The following is a 21,457-nucleotide window of genomic DNA, read 5'->3' on the forward strand; positions in this document are numbered from 1 at the left end:
GGGCAGACATTGAGAGGCTGAATCAGCTTCCTGATCACCTATCAAGTTAAGAAATGAAACAGGAAAAGGAATATGAATGTAGAACTACCCAGATGAGAAACTTTGATTTTTTTCTCAGCACTTCTGTCAATTAAACCAAGTTGTCAGTTAATTCAAATAATTAATTTGATTCATTTCTTTTAATTGAAATTTATTGGCCTAAGTCAGTGAAATAACTTTTGTTGACAGTTATTTTGTAGCCAGTGACTCAGTCCTGAACATTGTTTTATCCAATCTTCTTTCCTATGGAAAACTTCTCTTTTGCACTATAGGTGAAAAAAGAAAATAATAGAGATGAGGGAGGAAAAGAATCAGACATTTGCTAGAGATTTCATCCTATTAGGATTATTGGATCCAGACTGGTTTGGACTGTTATTCTTAACACTTATTCTTATCATTTTTATGGTCACAATTATGGCAAACACAGTCTTGATTTTTCTTATCCACTGTGACAACCGACTCCACACTCCAATGTACTTCTTTCTCAGGCATCTCTCCTTCATAGACATATTGAACATCTCCAATATTGTTCCCAAGATGACCAGTAACTTCATTTCTGGGAGGAAATCCATCACATTTGCAGGTTGTGGACTCCAGATATTCCTCTATGTCATCTTTGCAGATGCTGAGTGCCTTATTCTTGCAGTCATGTCCTATGATCGCTATATAGCCATCTGTCACCCACTGCGTTATTCTGTCTTCATGAACCAACGAATCAGTGTCCTTATGGCTACTGGTTGCTGGCTTGGGGGAATCATCAACTCTACAATGCATACCACTTATGTACTGCTCCTCCCGTTTTGTGGAACAAGGGTCATTGACCACTTTTTCTGTGAAATTCCAGCCATGTTGAAACTCTCTTGTATTGATACATCACATTATGAAGAAGGAGTCTTTGTGAGTGCTGTCTTCTTCCTCCTAATTCCCCTTTCCATCATCCTTGCCTCTTATGGTCTGATTCTCCGTTCAGTGCTTCATATGAAATCTATGGAGGCCCAGAAGAAAGCCTTTTCCACTTGTTCTTCCCACCTGGCTGTGGTGGCAATGTACTATGGTTCAGCTATCTTTACATATATGAGACCTAAATCCTATCATACACCAGGTCAAGACAAGGTCATAGCCATCTCATATATCATTCTTGCTCCCATGCTCAATCCTATAATCTACAGCCTCAGAAATAAAGATGTCTTAGGTGCCCTGAAGAAGGTTTCTGGTAAAGCACTCAGTCACAGAAATGAATATTTTTTAAAAATTAGAACAAATGCCCACAGATGATCTATTATAAATGTGTGAAAAATGTCCAAAGAGCATTCATACATTTTTTTTAGGGTTGACCCAAAATATGATGCTTCATACTACCTTTAAATATATGACAAAATCAATGCAACCAACTCACCTCTATGTCTCTTCAAGGAAAATACATGTATTTGCTGAATTTATTTCATGTATTCTGGTTAAATTTATATCAAGAATGATGTTATGATTCATGTTTTATATCCTCCTCTGGATAACAATCTTATTTGCAGAATTTAACAAATAGAATTTAATGTAATATTTAATAGATTTGTGATTCATGACAAAATATTTCATCATCATAATTGTATCAAAGATGATATCAAACAGTATTGTTATTACTAGTATCACTGGCATTTTCTGTGATTTTCTCATTGGGCAACTATCTTCAATTTAGCTTCTCCTCCATGCTCACAAGGGCTTATTCTGAAAAATCAAGCTATTCACTCATATGCATAGAAACACACACACACACACACACACACACACACACACACACACACACACTGCTCTTCTCTACTTCACAAACTAAAGAAAATAACTTACTCTTGCATATGTGGAAAGATCTCTTATGATGATCTGGTTGCAGATGATCTTGGGTTTTCCCTTTGAACCACTGATTATAACTAAGATTTTGGATTTTGGGTTGATATGTGCATTCATCTCTCTACTTATATGGAATGTGACCCTTTTGCAACTTTTCATCCTAGGATTTTTTTTTTACCCTATATCAGAAATATTTTATAATCTATCCCATGTGCTAAAATTAAATATAATTCATACAAACAAAAATATAGACAAGTATATAGACATGTATGTGTTTATCTTGATGTTATCAATTCATTTTTCATCCTATCCAACTACTGAATCTCATTTTTTCAACATTAGCAATTATTTTCTCATATCTCCATTTCTGTTATCTATCTAATAGAACATTATTAGGCATCCTGGCCTGTCTATCTTTTCAATTTTTATTCACTGATATTACAATATGCTTTGCTCACAGTAGCTACTGTACACTTCTATTGAATCCTTTGTTCTTTTATCATTACACTGTTCATATTCAGCCCTGAACTATGGCCATCATATACTTGGTTTGTTGGTTCTTGTCCTTCATTATCTAAGAAGACCAAAATGACTTCACTATGTTTGAGGCAAATTACAGTGTGTCTGACTGTGGCTAATCAGAGCATTATGAGCTAGGAATGCTCGAACACAGATTTTCTACAAATAGTCCAAGTGAAGCCCTGGAGTGGGTACTCTAAACTTATAGAAGTCATGTTTCCTTTGAGATGCTTCAGTTCTGCCTTCCTCATGGAGTGTAGCATCCACACTGATAAGGGCAAGCCACACTGGATGGTTCTGTTCCAGTGTTTCCCATATTGTACATTTCAGTTCTAAAGTACTTCAATGAAATGTTCAGGGTGTCTTGGTATCACTTCCTCTGATGTCCCTTTTGAGTGCTTAGCCTGTGTGAGTTCTCCAAAAAATAGTCTTGTTTAGCCAGCATACATCTGGCATTTTAACGCATCCAGTTCTGTCCGGGGTCTTCTTCCCCGGACTCCCGAGTGAGCTCCTCAGTGGGCACTGCTTCAGGCGTCCCTGGTATTTCCCTCCCCCGGGGATCAGCGAGGAGGGACTCAGGCAGACACGTCTTCAGGAGGCATATGTTTTATTAGGTGCAGAGGGATTCCCCGAATAGCTCAGGGCGCTGGATAATATAGGGAGTTATTTCTGGGCTGCCACCCCAATCCGCCCCAAGGGCAGAACCTACCACCCGATTGGAGCAAGCGACACAGGCCAACCAGGCGAAGCCACTGCTCCCCTTAAGGAGCTGTGTCTTCTCTGGGTTGGTCTGACCTCACTCCCGGGGAGGTCCTATCCACCCAGGCGGTCAGGGCCGACCCCCGACACAGTCCATTGTAGTTGGACTCTCTGTAGTAATGTTGGAATTTTACACAGTTTAGCTCGAGAAAGGGGCTCAGTGTTCATTATCTTCTCCTGCCAGATGATCTTCAGAATCTTCCTAAGACAATTTAAATGGAAACAAATCAGTTTCATGACATGGCCCTGGTAGACTGACCAGATTTCATAGACATATAGTGGAGAGGTCAGAACAACAACTCTGCAGACTTTCAATTTGAGAATCAATCTGATACCTCTTCGCTTTTATGTTTTCTTTTGGAGCCTATCAAGTACTGAGTTAGCTCTGGCAATGCAAGTGTCAACCTCCCTGGAAAAGACACTGCCTTGAACTTGTCCCATGGTACTCAAAACCTCTCCATTTGCTGTAATCACATATGGATGGTGTGGTGCTAGCTGATGGAGCACCTGTGTTTTCATGGTGTTAATTATTAAACCAAATGAGCATAAACAGTGCAAACGATCCAAACTTTGTTACACCTAAGCTTCAGAGGCTGCATTGTTTTCACATTCATTTGTAAACAGATTATGCACCAGTCTTTGGTCTTGGCTTGTAGCCTTTTTAAGTTGAAAAATTTGCCATCAGTGTCATTCTTGACCTTGAAGTCAGTGAAGACATTTAACAACATGGCTGAAAACAACATGCTAAAAAGATGGGAACAAGGGTACATCTTTGTTTTACTCCATTGGTGACTGAGAAATCTCAAGAGCATTGTCCAACCTGGGCATCTACACCATCATGAAATTGACATGCAATACTGATGAACTGTTCCGGGCAACCAAATTTTAAAATAATCTAACATAAACCCTCATGACTAATGAAATCAAAGGCCTTGGTCATATTTACAAATGTTGTATGCAGACCTATATTCTGTTTCTCACAATTTTACTGGAATTGTTGAGTAGCAAACACCATATTGACTATCCCTGGACCCTTTCTGAAGCCACACTGGTTTTCAGGGAGGTGACCATTTTCTAGGTGAAGGATAAGCCTATTGAGTACTCTGGCAAGAATCTTACTGGCAGGACTTCTGAAGCAGAGTCAAGATGGTGCTTGAGGCTAACTTGCTTCTGGTACTTTCCCCTACCAAAGATAAATGAAACCTCTATTCTAACTTTCAAACTATAGATCCCACCAAGAAAAAGAGCATATTCAAATAAGTTTTCAATGGAAGACATCATGGAGGATCTTCATTGAAGGTCTGTATATTTCCGGGAAAGCGAGAAGTAAAGTCTAGGAGGTAGAAGAGCTGGCGAAGCCAACTCGAGACTTTCAGTCACAGTGCAATCCAGATCTCAACAGCTTGACAACAGCAGAGTTCCTGGAAGCTAGATAGCAAGCCAGCAGGGAGAATCCCAACCCTAAACAAAGTCTATACCCTGGGACCACCAGCGCAAAAGGCAGGATTGGGTTGGGAACAAATCACTGCTAAGTCAGAACCTGGACATGAAGGAGGAAACATATCTCTGCAAAGGCAAGGCCTGGGCTGCATAGATAACATGTTAGTCAATGACAAGCCAGGGTTCAGACACCAGTCACATCTATACTCCATATACCTCAGGAGCAGAGTTAAAACAGCAACACTCACTACAGAAAACTACTTTACAGACAAAAATGATAACAATGGCATATCTGAAGAAGATATCAGTGAAAAATCACTCACAGGGAAAGTCTCTAAACAGCCTATGAATTGGACTAAAGTCCAAAAGCTCATCAAAGAGCTTAGAAAAGAATTTACAAACCAAATAAGAGAGGAAGAAGAAAACTGGAAAAAAGAAATGAGAGTCATACAAGAAAATTATGAAAAAATAACTGGAGAATTCAACATGTTTTAAAAGGAAAGATAGAAGCTAATTGAAGAAAATAAAACTCTAAAAATTATAATTGAACAAATAAAAACCAATGAATCTATGAGGCAACAAGATTCCATCAAACAAAATAAAAAGGCTGAAAAAATTGAAGAAAACATAAAATACCTTTTAGGGAAAACAAATGACCTGGAAAATAGAACAAGGAGAGAACCAATAAATAATAGGACTATTAGAAACCCTAGATCAAAAAAAGAAGCTGGAAAACATCATGCAGGAAATTATTAGAGAAAACTGTCCAAATCTTCTAGAACAAGAAAACAATATATCCTTTGAAAGAATGCACAGAACCTCTTATGAAGGAGACCCCAGGTTAAAAACTATAACCAAATTCCAAAACTCTCAAATAAAGGAGAGAATATTGCAAGCAGCAAAAAGAAAACAATTCAAATACAAAGGAAACACAATCAGACTCACACACTGAAGGACTGGAAGATCTGGAATACCGTATATCAAAGGGCAAAGGACCAGGTATTATAACCCAGAATTTACTACCTAGAAAAATTTACCATATATTTGCCAGGGAAAAAGATGGATGTTCAAAAGATAGAGGACTTTCAGAATTTCCTGACACAAAGATCAGAACTGAACAGAGAATTCAATTGCTAAATATATGACTCCAGAGTTGAATAAAGTGGTAAATAAAAAGGGGAAGGAAAAAACAAAACAAAATAAATGTTGGTCAAGACCATTAAATTGTTTACAACCCTAAAAGAGAAGATATATCCTTTCTAATTCTTGAGAACTTTAGTTTTCTTAGGCTAATTAAAGGGTAAAATATAATTGAAGAGATTGAACTTAAAGTAGACAGGTATATTTGCGTCTTGCCTCTTCATTGAAGAGGTTCAAGATAATTTCACTAGTTTGAGGAAAAAAAACCCTGATAAAAAGCAGGGATGTTGACTTTAAACTTGTGTCTCATTATCCTTTGACCCACTTTAACTCATTATGCTGACAAGGCTTAGTACTTTGATGAGGGTATCATTAACTGGGTGGTCCTTGAGTCAGTGTCTCCCATTGTTGTAACCAGTAAGTAAGTTCAAGTTTGGAGATCAAACTTCGAAATTTAAGGTTGAGTTTATTAGCCCAAGGACTGCATGGGGTGTATCCAAATCATGCAGCCCCGAAAACAGAATGAGCAGGGTTTCTATATTCTCAAGGTATGCTTGAGTAAGTGTTGTGCACTTTTACAGATTGCAGAAGCCAAGATAGTGTTTAGATATATTTCCTTATGAGATCATTGCTCACATGTGTCATAGTCAGGGACCAAAGGTAACAGTACATAAGCAGGAATTTGCAGATATAGCAAAAGGATTAGGTTTACAATAATGTCCAGTGAGCATCAGATAAAATTTATGGTATATGTCATTATCCCAGTATGAACTGTTTGAGTCCTATCAGACTGTTCCCAGACTCAGGGGCATCAGGAAGCTATATGTATCTATTATAGCTGAGAAGTTTCTTGTCACCCCAGAAGTGTCAGGGACCCCTTTCTTCTATGTTTATATAGGGGTTATACAAATGTTGTACTTCTCCATAACTAATAATCATTTGTAAAGTTCTTAGGTGAGACCTTCAGAGGCTCACAGTATTTAGCAATCTTTAACTTTCTTGTAGTTAATTACATCAGGGTTTGAGTTAATCCTTCCTTCACTTAACAAGGGGCTAAGTATGCTGTGTGTGCAGGGGAGGGTAAAGTATGAGAGAAAATAACCCTGGGGGAGAGACACAAATAGTTTAAGAAATGATTTGGTTTTGGATGATACTTGGGCTCATCAGGAGGATTGTGTGTACATGAAAGATACTTGAAAAGGGGGTAAGGTAAAAAAAATAAATATAATTATAGTTTGATGTAATTTGATAAAACACTGTTTATCAGGCAATTAAGCAATCAATCTGTGGTGATACATTGATGACAATATGAATTTGTCCAGCAAACAAATAATCAAACTGTGATAGATGATACCTGATTAATAGTACTTGTGAGATAAATAACACCGGGTGAAGAGGCACAAAGATGTATAATTTTAGAGGAAAGGAGGAAGAGTGTGATCACTGAATAAATTATATTCAACAGATTTGCCCCAGAGAGGGAATAAAATACATTCCCACTTTGGTTTAAAAATTTATCCTAATCTTTAGGGAAGTGGGGAGGGGTGGGGGAGAAAGGAAAGGGAAAGATAACAGAAGAAGGGACTGACAAAAGGGAAGGTAAAGGTATAAGTGTAAATAAACTGAAAGTTAAATTTTAAAATAAAAATTAAGGGGAAAAGAGAGTAAAACTTTGATGAGGAGGAATAAGAGGAAAGGAAAGAAAAACTATAAAAGGAGAAACAATGGAGTGAAATACAGAATTAGTAATTTTAATGTAAATGTGAATGGGATGAACTGCCACATAAAATGGAGGTAGATAGCAGAATTGATTAAAAGCCAGAATCCTACAATATGTTGTTTACTAGAAACACAATTGAAGAAGAGAGATACACACAGAGTAAAGGTTAAAAAAAAGGAAGGAGCAAAATACAGTTTGCCTCTGCTGAAACAAAAAAATCAGGGGTAGAGATCCTGATCTAAGATAAAGTAAAAGCAAAAACTGATCTCATTAAAAGGGTGAAGGAAGGAATCTACATCTTCTTAAAAGGCACCATTGGTAATGGAACTATATAATTTTTAAACCTATGCACTTTAGCAGTATAGCATCCAAATTCTTAGAAGAACAGCTGACTGAGTTACAAGGCCTATAGGTAATAGAAACTATTACATGATGATCACAGAGAAACTGGACAAAAAACCATGTGGAAAATAAGAAAAATCATTAACCTTGTTAATGGTATGTACATGGGAATTTGCAAAATATCTCTAAACAAAATTGTCTACAAAGATGATCATCTCTGTATCTCTTCCTGAATTCTTGTCTCTTCTTGGAATAATGATCTCCTTACATCCTGACCATTATTATCCTCTATTTGCAATTAACATAGGGAGCTTAATACCTCACTAGTGAGGCACAGTGATCTGATATGAAGACTAGTATTTTATAAAGGGAATTAATCTTCTATCACAATAAAGTTATGAGAAATTATTATTGCTTTCACATAAGGAAATGTAAAACCCATTCTGAAGGGACTACAAAAAGATATTTGTTTTTATTTTTTACTTTGTGAGAGAAAAAAATTAATATTTTACTATAAATAAACATTGATATATTTCACATGAAAGACAAGCAAATATTAAGAAAATACTTGCATAAGAAACTAACATAAAACAATTCATATTAGAATCTCTTAAGTACTTGAGAGTTGATGAAATCAATACCTAATGCAGGTGAAAGAATTGGTTTCTTTAGTATTGCACTATCAAAACAATTTTCCTGAGGTACCTATTTTCTGGTAAACTGATGAGGAGATTTTCTTCCTGATTCTGGTAAGTTTTTCCAAGAAGGCTGCCACTGAAAAGAAAAGCACTTGTTGGCACTTAATTCTAGTTAGGGACCTAGGATCTCCTGACTAATCAAATAGCTCAAAAGGGCATCCTGTATCTACATATGTATTTGTGAGAAGGTAAATGTATTTGAAAATATTTAAATATATTTGCATGTATTTGTATTTGAATGTAATTACATTTGAAAATATTTAAAAGTTTATATTTGCACATATGAAAATTATGCCAGAGATTTAAAATTTGGCCTAAATCTTGCTGTTTTTTAAAATTGATTTTACTCATGATTTTTCATCTAAAATAAAGTAACCTATATCTAAAAAGAAGACAACCCCATGAAGATAAAGAGACATTATAACAATTCTAAAGTTCCATTGGGCAGTTGGAAGGCATCAGGAATAGAATGCTGGGACTGAAGTTAGGTATATTCATTTTCCAGAATTCACATCTGGCCTTATACAGTTACTATCTTAGTGGTTCTGGGCAAATCACTTTACCCTTTTTGCTGCAGTTTTCTCATCAGTAAAATAAACTGTAGAAGAAAATGGTAAATCATGCCATGATCTTTGCTAGTAATGTCCCAAATGGCATTATAAAAAAATCAGACACATTAAAAAAATGACTGAACATCAAAGAGCAAACATTGGTACAAGGTATTATTATCTTAATAATCTTTTTCATGTCTCAAACTTGACCTAAGCTGCATGTCCTCCTCAGTTCTGCATAGGAGATAATATCACTTTCTTCAAGCATAACTCTGGGACTCCATCTTAAATGAAATGTTCTGAGGTCTTCAATTTTTCACATACTGGAGACTTCCATGGCAGAACCCAGGAAACCCATGTGAAGCTCATATGCTCCTGGAGCTTTTCCCTACCAAAGATAAATGTCGCCTCTTCACTGACATTAAAGTTAGAGATCCTATCAAAAAAAACAAGAAGATCCAGAGAAGTTTTCAATGGTAGACATCTTAGAGGATCTTCTGGAGGAGATCCTTCATGGAGGAGATCAAAGGTATGTCTCTTTGGGAGAAAAGGGGAAGTAAAACCTAGTGAAACTGTAGAGAGGAAAAGCCAACAGGCGGCTTTAAGCCACAGTGCAGTCCAGGTCCTGACAACTTGACAATGCATAGGTCCCAGAAGTTAGATAGCAAGTCAGAAGGGACACTGGGGCAAAAGACAGGACTGGGTTGGAAACAAACCATTGCATAGGCAGAAGCTGGACATAAAGGAGGAAATAAACCACTGCAAAGGCAAGGTCTGGACTGCATAAGCAACATCTGGGCCAATAATATGCCGGGGATCAGACCCCAGTCCCAGCATAAAAATCTTGGATCTTCATTCTCTATACCCCAGGAGCAGAGCTACAATAACTGAGATGAGAAAAAAAAAAGTTAAAAGAGTGCTCATTATAGAAAACTACTTTCTAGATAAAGATGATAACAATACCATATCAGAAGAAGAAATAGGTGAAAAATTACTCACAGGGTAAATGTCAAAAGGGTCTATGAATTGTACTCACATCCAAAACTCATAGAACAAGCTTAAAATATAATTCAAAAACCAAATAAGAGAGGGAGAAGAAAATTGGAAAAAAGAAATGTGAGTCATGCAGGAAAATTATGAAAAGCTGACTAAGAAATCAGCTCCATTAAAAACAAAAATAACCAACTGGAAAAGGAAACACAAAAGCTAATTGAAAAAATAAAACTCTAAAAATTAGAATTGAACAAATACAAACCAATGAATCTATGAGATTACAGGATTCCATCAATCAAAAGAAAAAGGCTGAAAAGCTGTAGGAAAAATAAAGTACCTTTTAGAAAAACAAATGACTTGGAACATGGATTCAGGAGAGATAATTTATGGTTCATTGGACCACTAGAAATCCTAGATCAAAAAAACCCCAAAGAACATGGAAACCATCGTGCAGAAAATTATTCTGGGAATACTATCCAAATCTACTAGAACAAGAAGACAATATGGACATTGAAAGAGCACACAGAACCCTTATAGGAAGAGACCCCAAGGATAAAACACCAAGGGCTATTACATTCAAATTCCAGAACTCTCAAATAAAGGAGAAATTTCTGCAAGCAGTAAAAAGGAAATTATTGATATATACAAAGGAATCACAGTCATACTTACACAGGATCTATTAGCTTCAACAATGACGGACTGGATGACCTGGAATGCCATATGTCAGAGGGTAAAGGACCTGGGATTACAATCAAGAATTTACTACCCTACATAATTCAGCATATACTTTCAGGGGAAAAGATGGATATCCAACAAAATAGAAGACTTCCAAAATTTCTTAACAAAAAGACCAGAAACTAATAGAGAATTCAGCCACCAAGTACATGATTCAATAGATGCATAAAAAGTAAATGAAAAGGAGAAGGATAAAATACAACAAAAGAAAATAAATGTTAGTGGAGTTCATCAACCTTTATACAACCCTAAAAGGGAAGATAGAAAATTCATAACTCCAGAATTGTGCATCTCTTAGGATAATTAAAGGGTTAAATATAATTGAAGAGATTGAAGTTAGAGGATAATGGGTATGATTGGACCTTGTCTCTCCATTGAAGATGTCCATGATGACATCATTCTGAGACAAAAAGCTGTGATGAAAAGCAAGGGTGTTTATTCTAAACTTAAGTGTCTCTGCTTCCTTTGACCAACTCTAATTCTGCTATGCTCATTTAGCTTAGAATTTTCTCTAATCAGGGAATCATACACTGGGCAGTCCTAATTCAATGTCTTCCATAACTTGCAATCAATTGTAAAGTTCTTCAGGCAGACATCAAGAATGTCCCAGCACTTACAGCCCTTTGAGATTCTTATAGTTAATTAAATCAGAGTTGGATTTAATCCAAATTTTACTTAACAAAGGGTGGAGTACCCTGGAAAGGGAGGGGTACAAGTGTTCAAGAAAATATGCTTGGGGAAGGGGTACAAATAGTTCTTAATATAATTTGACTATGGCTGAAACTTTGACTCATGAAGATTCTGTGTCTTTGGAGTGTTCTTGAAATGGGGGTAAGGTAAAAAAACAATTATAATTGGATGTAATTCAAGATTCTTGAAAAGTGTACCTCCAATGAGACAGAAGAGAGCAGGGTTTTTAATAACTTCCAGACAATGCTGCTTATCAAAAAATCAGTCAATCAATCAATCAATATGTGATGGTAGTTTGATAATACTTTCAGTTATCAAACAATCAATTAATCAAACTCGGCTTGAGGACACCTGATTAATATTACTTGAAAGATTAATATGACCAGGTGAGGGGATACAAAGATTTATAGTTTTAGTGGAAAAGAAGGGAAAGGGAAGAAGGGGAGGAAAAAGGGAGGAAAGAAGGTAAATTCAATAGATATGGCCCTGAGAGTTAATAAGAAACATTCCCACTCAGGTTTAAAAATCTATCCTTCTCTCCAGGGAAGGGAGTGGATGCGGGAGGGAAAGAAAAGGGAGGAAGAGAGTGAGAAAATGGAAAGTGAAATATAAGTAAACTGAAACTGACATTTTAAAAGAAAAGTTAAAAGTGAAAGGGAACAAACTTTTTGCTAAGGAGGAATAAGAGGAAAAGAAAGAGAAAAATATATATGAGGAAAACTAGAATGGAGGGAAATCTAAAATTAGTAAACCTAACTGTTAATGTGACTGGAATGAACTGAGACATAAAATAAAAGTGGAGAGTAGAATGGATTAAAAAGAAGACTACTACAATATCTTGTTTATAAGAAACACATTTGGAGCAGAGAGATATGCTATAGGATAAAGGTAAAAGAATGAAGCAAAATATATTATGCTTCAGCTAAAGTAAAAAAAGATCAGAGGAAGTGATCTTGATCTCAGATAAAGCAAAAGGAAAAATAAATGCAGTTAAAAAGGATAAGGAAGGAAAATATATCTTCTTAAAAGGAAGAATTGGAAATGAAGCTATATTGTTATTAAACCAGTATGTACCTAGTGGTATAGCATCCAAATTCCTAGAGGAAAAGATGAGGGAATTACAGGAAGACATAGAGAGGGGCTGCTAGGTGGTGCAGTGGATAGAGCACTGGCCCTGGAGTCAGGAGTACCTGGGTTTAAATCGGGCCTCAGACACTTAATAATTGCCTAGCTATGTGGCCTTGGGCAAGCCACTTAACCCCATTTGCCTTGCAAAACCCTAAAAAAAAAAGAAGACATAGAGAGCAAAACTCTAATAATAGGAGACCTCAATCTCCCTCTTGCAGGACTAGATAAATCAAACCACAAAATAAAGACAAAGGAAGTTAAGAAGGTGAATGAAATCTTAGAAAACTTAAATATAACAGAACTCTGGAAAAAACTTAATGGGCATAGAAAATAATATATCTTTTTTCTCAGCAGTACATGGCACCATTACCAAAATTCACCATGTGCTGAGATGTAAAAACCTCTTAATCAAATGCAGAAAGGGAGAAATAATAAATGCTTATATCTCAGACTGTGATGCAAAAAATGAATTAATAAAGGGTCACAGAAAGAGAAACTAAAAAAACTAATTGCAAACAAAAAGCATTAATTTTAAATAATGAGAGGATCAAACAACAATAATAGAAATAATCAATAATTATATTCAAGAAAATTATAATATTGACCTATCATACCAAAATTTATGGAATGCAGTCAAGGAAGTTTTGAGGGCAAACTTTCTATCTCTAAATGTCTATATGAATAAAATAGAGAAAGAGGAATGAATTTGATATGTAACTAAAAAAAGCTAGAAAAAAACAAACTAACAATCCCCAACTAAATACCAAATTAGAAATGCAATGGAGAAAATTAATAATAGAAAGAAAGAAAATCTTCGATCTCATAAATAACTGAGTTGGTTTTATGAAAAAAAAGCAATAAAATAGTTAAACCTTTGGTTAATCTGATTTTAATAAAAAGAAGACAATCAAATTGCCAGAATCAAAAATGAAAAGGGCAGCTAAACACAAATGAGGAGGATATTAATGGGATAATTCAAAACTGCTCTGTCCAATTGTATGCCAATAAATTTGATAACCTGAATAGAATGATGATTATTTAGAACAATACAAACTCCCCAGATTGACAGAAGAAGAAATAACATACTTAACCCCATTTCAGAAAAAAAAGAAATTGAAGAAACCATCAATAAATTCCCAATGAAAAATTTTACAAGTGCAGATAGATTTACAATTGAATTCTACCAAATATTTGAGGAGCAATCAATTCCTATTCTACATATATCATTTATTAAATAAAGAGGAAGGAGTTCTTTTCTTTTCTTTTCTTTTCTTTTCTTTTCTTTTCTTTTCATTTCTTTTCTTTTCTTTTCTTTTCTTTTCTTTTCTTTTCTTTTCTTTTCTTCTTTTTCTTTTTTTTTAGGTTTTTGCAAGGCAAATGGGGTTAAGTGGTTTGCCCAAGGCCACACAGCTAGGTAATTATTAAGTGTCTGAGACTGGATTTGAACCCAGGTACTCCTGACTCCAGGGCCAGTGGTTTATACACTATGCCACCTAGCTGCCCCAAGAGGAAGGAGTTCTAACAAATTCCTTTTATGACACCAACATGGTGCTGATACCGAAATCAGGAAGACCCAAATGAGACAAAGAAAATTATAGACCAATCTCCCTAATGTACATGGATGCAAAAATCTTAAATACAATTTTAGCAATGAGATCACAGCACATTATTACTAGAATAATTCACCATGATTAGGTAGGGATGATTCAATATTAGGAAAACACAATAAAATTGATCATGTCAATGACAAAATGAACAGAAATCATATGATCATCTCAATAGATGCTGAAAAATCCTTTGATAAAATGCAACTTCCATTCCTATAAAAATACTAGAAAATTTAGGTATAAATGCTTTTCCTTAAAATAATAAGCAGTATCTATAAAATCCATCAACAAATATTATATGCAATGGGGATAAAGTCAGAACATTTCCAATAAAATTAGGGATGAAACAAGGATACCCATTATCACTGTTATCATTCAATATAGTTTTAGAAATGTTAGCTCTAGCAATAACAAAAGAAAAATAAATTGAAGGAATCAAAATTGGCAATGAATACGCAAAGCTTTCACTAATTGTAAATGATGTGATAATACACTTAGAGAACTCAAGTAAATCATCTAAAAAACTCCTTGAAACATTTAGTAAATTCACCAAAGTGGTAGGATATAAAACAAACCCACATAAACCATCAGAATTTCTATATTTCAACAACAAAGCCCAGGAAACAAGAGATAGAATGAGGAATTCTATTTAAAGTAACTGTAAACAATATTTTATACTTGTGTATCTACCTCCCAATACAAACCCAAACAGTTTATGAACACAATTATAAAGCACTTCTCACCCAACTAATGATATGTAAATAATTGGAAAAATATCAACAGCTCATGGTTAGGTCGAGCTAATATAATATAAATGGCAATTCTTCCCAAATTAAAATTTTTATTCACTGCCATACCAGTCAAACTACCAAATAATTATTTTACTGAGCTAAAAAAAATGGTAACAAAATTCATTTGGAGTAATAAAAGGTCAAGAATAGAAAGGGAATCAATGAAAAAAACAATGTTAAGGAAAGTGGTCTAGCTCTATCAGATCTAAAACTATACTTTAAAGCAGCAGTAAGAAATAATGTAACAGAGCAGTGAATTAGGATAGGTTCAAAAGAAACAATAGTAAAAGACTACAGCAATCTACTATTTGATAAACCCAAAGATATAATCTTCTGGGTTGAGAGCTCACTACTTAACAAAAATTGTAGGGAAAATTGGAAAATAGTATGGCAAAAATAGGCAGAGACCTATCTCATACCCTATACCAAAATAAGGTTAAGATGGGTACAGGGTTTAAATATAAAGGATTTAAATATAAACAAATATAATGACACATAAATTAATGGACAAAGAAATTCTTTATTTATCTGATTTTTCAAATAGGGAAAAATGTATGACCAAACAAGAAATAGAGTACATTACAAATTGTAATATGAATTACTTTGACTACATTAAATTAGAAAGGTTTTGCACTAATGCAATCATTTCTGCAAAAAATTAGAAGGAAAGCAGAAAGCTGGGAAACAATCTTCATTACTAGGAGTTCTGATTAAAATCTCATTTATAAAATATATAGAGAACTGCATCAAATTTATAAGGATGCAAGTCATTATCTAATTGATAAATGATCAAAGAATATGAATAGAAATTTTGCAAATGAAGAAATTAATGCATATATAATCATATAAAAATGTTCAAAATCATTATTGATTATAATTAAAACAGCTATTAGGTATCATCCAATAACTATTAGATTGGCTAAGATGACAAAAATTGAAAATGATCAATGTTGGAGAGTTGTGGGAGGACTGCAAAATAAATGCATTGCTGATAGTGTTGTGAACTGATCTGACCATTTTGGAGAGCAATATGGAACAATGCCCAAAGAAATCAAATTGTTTATACCATTTGACCCAGCAATTCTAATTCTAGGTCTATAAAGAGAAGAAATCATAAAAATATTCATAGCAGGTCTTTTTGTAGTGGCAAAGAATTAGAAAAGGAGGGGATGCCCATCAATTGGGGATGCTTAAACAAGTTATCGTACATCAAATGTATAGAATACTATTTTTCTATAAGAAACCATAATAGTCAAACTCTAGAGAAGAATGGAAGGAATTGCTGCATCTGATCCTGATTGAAGGGAGTAGAACCAATACAATAATGTACACATTAACAATAACATTTTGCACTGATCACCCCTGGATGGATGCAGCTCCTCTCAGAAGTTCAAAGAACTAGAACCACTATGGCTAGGAACAATGCTATCCCCATCCAGAGGAAGAAAAACAAAACCACACAAAACAAAGCAAAAAATCCTTCAGAATCTGAGGAATGCTACATTAACTTTTTTTTAAAAAAATCTCTTATAGATTTCTTTTTCCTTAATCCTAATTCCTCATACTGAAAATTAATAACCTGCAAACATGATTAACAAAATATGTAAGAATTAAATTAACCTATTTGCCACTGATGGGTGGGGGATGGGAAGGAAGGATGAAAGAAAATTTTTTATTTAAAAAAGGGAAAATGATCAGTGTTGGAAAGATTGTAGGAGGATTGGGACATTACTACATTGCTGGTGGAGTTGTGAACTGATCAACCGTTGTGGAAAGCAATATGGGACTATAACAAAAGAGAAATAAAACTGATGAGACCACTTGACCAGCAATTCTAATTCTAGGCCTACATACAGAAGAAATCATAAAAATTGAGAAAAGTCCCACATGTTCCAAAATATTCACAACTACTCTTTTTGTAGTGGCAAAACATTGAGAATTGGGGCATGCCCATCTCTTAGGGAATGATTAAACATGATATGGTATATGAATATTATGGAATACTTTGTTCTATAAGAAAATAAAAATAGAGAAGCATGAACTGAACTACAGGATCTAATGCTGAGTGACGGGAGAAGAACCAAGAGAATAATGTACACATTAACAAGAACATTGTGAGATGATCAACCCTGATGGATTCATTGGCTCTCAGCAGTTCAGAGAGCTAGAACAACTGTATTAGACCAGCTATGAACAATGCTATCCCCATCCAGGGGAAGAAAAACTAAAAAGACAAAACAAAACAAAAATCCTTCCGAATTTGATGAATACTATATTCACTTAAAATCTCATGTATATCTTTCTCTTAATGTTAATTCCTCATACCTAAATGACTAAACTGTAAACATATTTAGCACAAATGGAAATGTACAATATTAGCTTCACTGTTTGTAGATGAGAGGATGGGGAATGAGAAGGGAGGGTGGAAGAATTTGCATAGCTTAAAACTATACATAACCCTATGGATGAATATTAAAAAATTTCATAAATGTATTTGGAAAAATAATACAAATTTTTCACATACTCCTCCTCTAAAAACCCATTTGTATCTCTTCACATATTCTTTTTCTTTCGTTGAATGGGCACAGCGTGAGCTCCCTTTCCTACAATGTAAATTCCTTCAAAAAGGTTTTGTTTCAGCTTCTATCTGTACATCCATGCCTAGGTCAGTATTTGACAGTTAGGAAATACTTACTAAATGTACATCAAATCCATAATTTCAATTATCCCTGAGAAATGCTTCTGCCTTGTAAAGGTCATTAATAACTAAATGTTATGGAGAAACTGCTCACAATTTTATTCGAATGAGCTAGGTGGTCTTGGGGAAAACATGCCTCTGATTGGGAGAAACCTCGTACTTCAGTTCCTATTAAATATTTAAAAAAATTTTTAAAGCCTCCATGAAATACAAGCATCTTGTTCCTTCACTTTCCTGACCCTTATTTTTCTGTCTAATTATAGCTCTGACTTTGTTGGGAATAAATTTATTTACATAGGAAAAAAAATCACTCATTCATGCAATTGTTTATATACACCAGCTACCAGTCATTCCACATTTGTCTCAGGAAGAAAGTCATTTTGTCAATTTTTATTTCCAGAATTGGTGTAAATCTCAAAATTTATACTGCAAGCTCAGTTCTTTGAAAACCCTTGATTCTATAAGGATTTGTTATCTAATTGTCATAGAGGAGAGAACACTGATCTTGAAATCAGCAAGACTCATCTTAAGGAGTTCAAATCTGGCCTTAGACACTTAGTAACTTTGTGATATTGGGTAAATAATGTTTAACTGTTTGCTTTAAGTTCTGTAGCTATAAAATGAACTGGAGAAAGAAATGGCAAATCCTTCCAGTTACCTTGCCAAGCAAATCCCAAATTGGGAAACAAAGGAGTCAAACTCAACAATAGAATGACATACTAAACCTGGAGTAGTTGCGAGAACCAAATGAAAATAAAGCTGTAAACCTTAAAGTGTTTTTAAATTATTATTATTAATTGGAATTAACTTTCATCCCATTCCTTTAGCTAATTCTAACTTGCCAAGAACAGAAGATCTTTGCCCATCCTATTTGCTCTCTTCTAATCACTCTCTACAAAGCTATTTGGGGAAATATTTACAAGCTTGCTAAATCATTGAATTACTCTGTAAAACCAGGTTTTACATGTTTAAGTAGATTCTCTAAAGGCCCATTAAAAATCTCAAAGGGAATTTTACCTCTACTTCAGAATAACAAATATGCTTCTACTCCAACAGTAGTGACTTATGTCTCCTGCATCCTTTGCCTTTATAGTTTTAGCAGAGAGTGTCATAGAGTCAGCACCACCATTCTCTTTCTTCATTCTCAGACTGTTCTTCCATCAGATCATTCTGAACACATTGAACAGGCAAGTTACTAAAAATATAGGTTTAGAATGTAAATATTTTATATTGTGGAAGTGTTTTCTTAGTCAATGTCAATGTGAATTAGTCAATGTCACCTGATTGAGAAGTTTCTAGATTGATTAGGGAACTTCAAGGTGTACTACAGTGTTTGCCCTATGGAAACAGGTAAGGATGGGGGAGCCCTTTCGTTAGGATACTGATTCAATTGATTTCTGGTTCTGTTCAGCATCTTCACAAAAAATCCAGTCACAGGGCAAGAATAATCGGCCGCAACAACAAGATTTGTTTTAATAGTGATTTGTCTTTTATTATGCTCACAGGAACAGGTACATTGTAATTTTTTTTAAAGTTTGTTTACTGACTCTTTATATCCTTATCTCTATTGATTTTCACAGCAAGAGTCATGTAGTTGATATTATTGCATTTTAATAGATGAAATCACAGAAACTCAAAAAGCTTTAGTGAATAATATAGAGTTCTTTTATTGGTGAGTGCCTATAGCCAAACTCGAACCTATGTCTTCATGATTCTCATTCCAAAATACAATGTTACCTCTCACAATCCTCAATTCAAGAATTGAGAGACACCTTTGAGGCCAGCTAGTTCAATTCTATCCAATACAAGAAGAGGAAAAGTGGTTATCTAATCTCTTCTTGAATGACTCTCCTAATAGGTTCACTTAGTAGGATCATTGATTTGCAGTTGGGATGGGTCGCAGAAGTCACCTACTTCCTCCCTTCCTTTACCTTTTACATTTACATGTATGAAAGTTGAAGCTTAACAAGTGAATGAATTGTTGATTATTATGCAAATTGTAAATATGAGGAGAATCAGAACTGAGAATCCCAGACTCCAAACTCAGTACTCTTTTCATTATAGTCTTCTCATTGCACTGTTATTTTTTAATGGAAAGACAGTATTTACATGAGCAGCATCTACATGAAGCTGAAAAAAAATGTTTGAGGATTCAATCTAGCAAGCAAATCAGCTGCCTTGCTTGTTGAATACTTTTTAGTTAATCTGGAATCCTCACTTCAAGATTTTTTTTTCGATTCAAGAATTTAGGGGCACCTTTGAGGCCAACTGGTTCAATTCTATTCAATATAGGAGGAAGAAAAGTGATTTTCTAGTCTCTTCTTAAATATCTCTCCTACCAAGAAGCTCACTAATTCAAGGTAGTCCTGTCTATTTTTTCACAAAATTTATGGGTTTTTTTTTATATTTCATCTTTCTTTTAAAGTAAAATGTTCTCCCTAAAATAGTTATGCAACACTCTAGCAAGTTCTACCTTGAGTATCTCCAATTCCCAGAACAGCAGGAGTTGGGAGGAACTCCATAGTGTCCCTGAAAGTAATATTTTACATGCTTTATACATCTGGACTAATTAGAGTCTAGCTTCTAGAAATATAAGAGGTAAGTATGCAGAAGGACAAATAGGTCAGGCCAAATGGTGACATGCCATTTAGGTAATACCTTTTAATAACAGGAAACAGCAGTCCTTTAATCAACATTAGTTATGAGTCTGAATCAATTTGATTGTTTTTATTCTTTCAATGAATTGACTAAATTGGGGAGAGGGAGGAGGATAACTTTATGCAAAAAGGTAGATCCAATTTCATCTGATAAAAATGTAAGGCTTAGTAGTAATTGATATATATTATTTTAGCCTGGGAAACATTACTGACAAATGATGATGACTAGTAAGTAAATGATGATGACAAATTTCTGCTAAAGGCAAGAAGATAACACTTCTGTTTAACTGTGTACTCAAATCTTCATGAAATATAATGTTCTAGTTAAGAGGGAAGGGCGAAATAAGGTTTTTTAGGAAAAAGTTATTCTTCTGTTAGTTATCGACTGGACCCTGATTGTTCTGTGCCTACATTACAAAAATTTTCTCACAGAGCAATTTCATGAAATAATGAAATTCCACATATATTTTAAGTGCATATTCCGGTTGAAGTCAGGTGTTCACAGCTGAAGGCAGACTCTCAATTGTTTTTCCTTCATATGCCAAGAACTTTTCATACATGGTAGATATACTTATTGATTGACTATTGGTTGTACAAATTTTTAAAACTGTAAATGCTTTCAAGGAGCTTACAAAAGTAAGCAGGAATAACACAGCAAGAAGCTAGTTGAGTTGAATGTGATCAGAGTAGAAGAGCCATCTAGGTGAGGTGCTATTAGAAATGCATGAGAAGATATGAGGAAGAGCAATTCCCACAGTCTTCCCTGTAGAAAGGGTAGTACTAATAAATGTTTTGAGAGCTGAAGTAGGAGAAGAATATCCACATTCAGAGAAGAGAATCTCCTTCCCTGATAAGGCAGGATGTGACTTCACACACACCCAAACAGGGGAAAGAGGAAGTGGACTGGGGCAGGGCCAGTTCCTCCTTTGTTTGTGATTTCCCCAATGGTACAGTGGAATAGAGCACTGGACTTGGAATCAGGAGGACTGGAATTTGAATCCAACTTCTGACAGTTACTAGCTCTGTGATCTTGGGAAAGCTATTTAACCCTCATTGTCTAGCATCCAGGGGCTATTTCCAGTCAACCTGATTCATATCTGGACACTGGACA

At 35.0% G+C, this 21,457-nt stretch overlaps 1 protein-coding gene across 1 annotated transcript; it reads left to right on the plus strand.

Moving 5' to 3' along the window:
* Nucleotides 1–333: 333 nt before the first annotated feature.
* On the plus strand, nt 334–1,314 carry LOC141509571 (olfactory receptor 2AJ1-like). The gene has a single exon (XM_074219201.1). The coding sequence runs from the start codon at nt 334–336 to the stop codon at nt 1,312–1,314; it is 981 nt and encodes a 326-aa protein (XP_074075302.1).
* Nucleotides 1,315–21,457: the final 20,143 nt, after the last annotated feature.

This window comes from Macrotis lagotis, chromosome 1 (assembly GCF_037893015.1).
Source record: "Macrotis lagotis isolate mMagLag1 chromosome 1, bilby.v1.9.chrom.fasta, whole genome shotgun sequence".
Lineage (NCBI taxonomy): Eukaryota > Metazoa > Chordata > Mammalia > Peramelemorphia > Peramelidae > Macrotis > Macrotis lagotis.

What these genes read in the sequence shown, in the direction of transcription:
- LOC141509571 (XM_074219201.1), top strand. Translation starts at nt 334, where the DNA reads ATGAGGGAGGAAAAGAATCAGACATTTGCTAGAGATTTCATCCTATTA.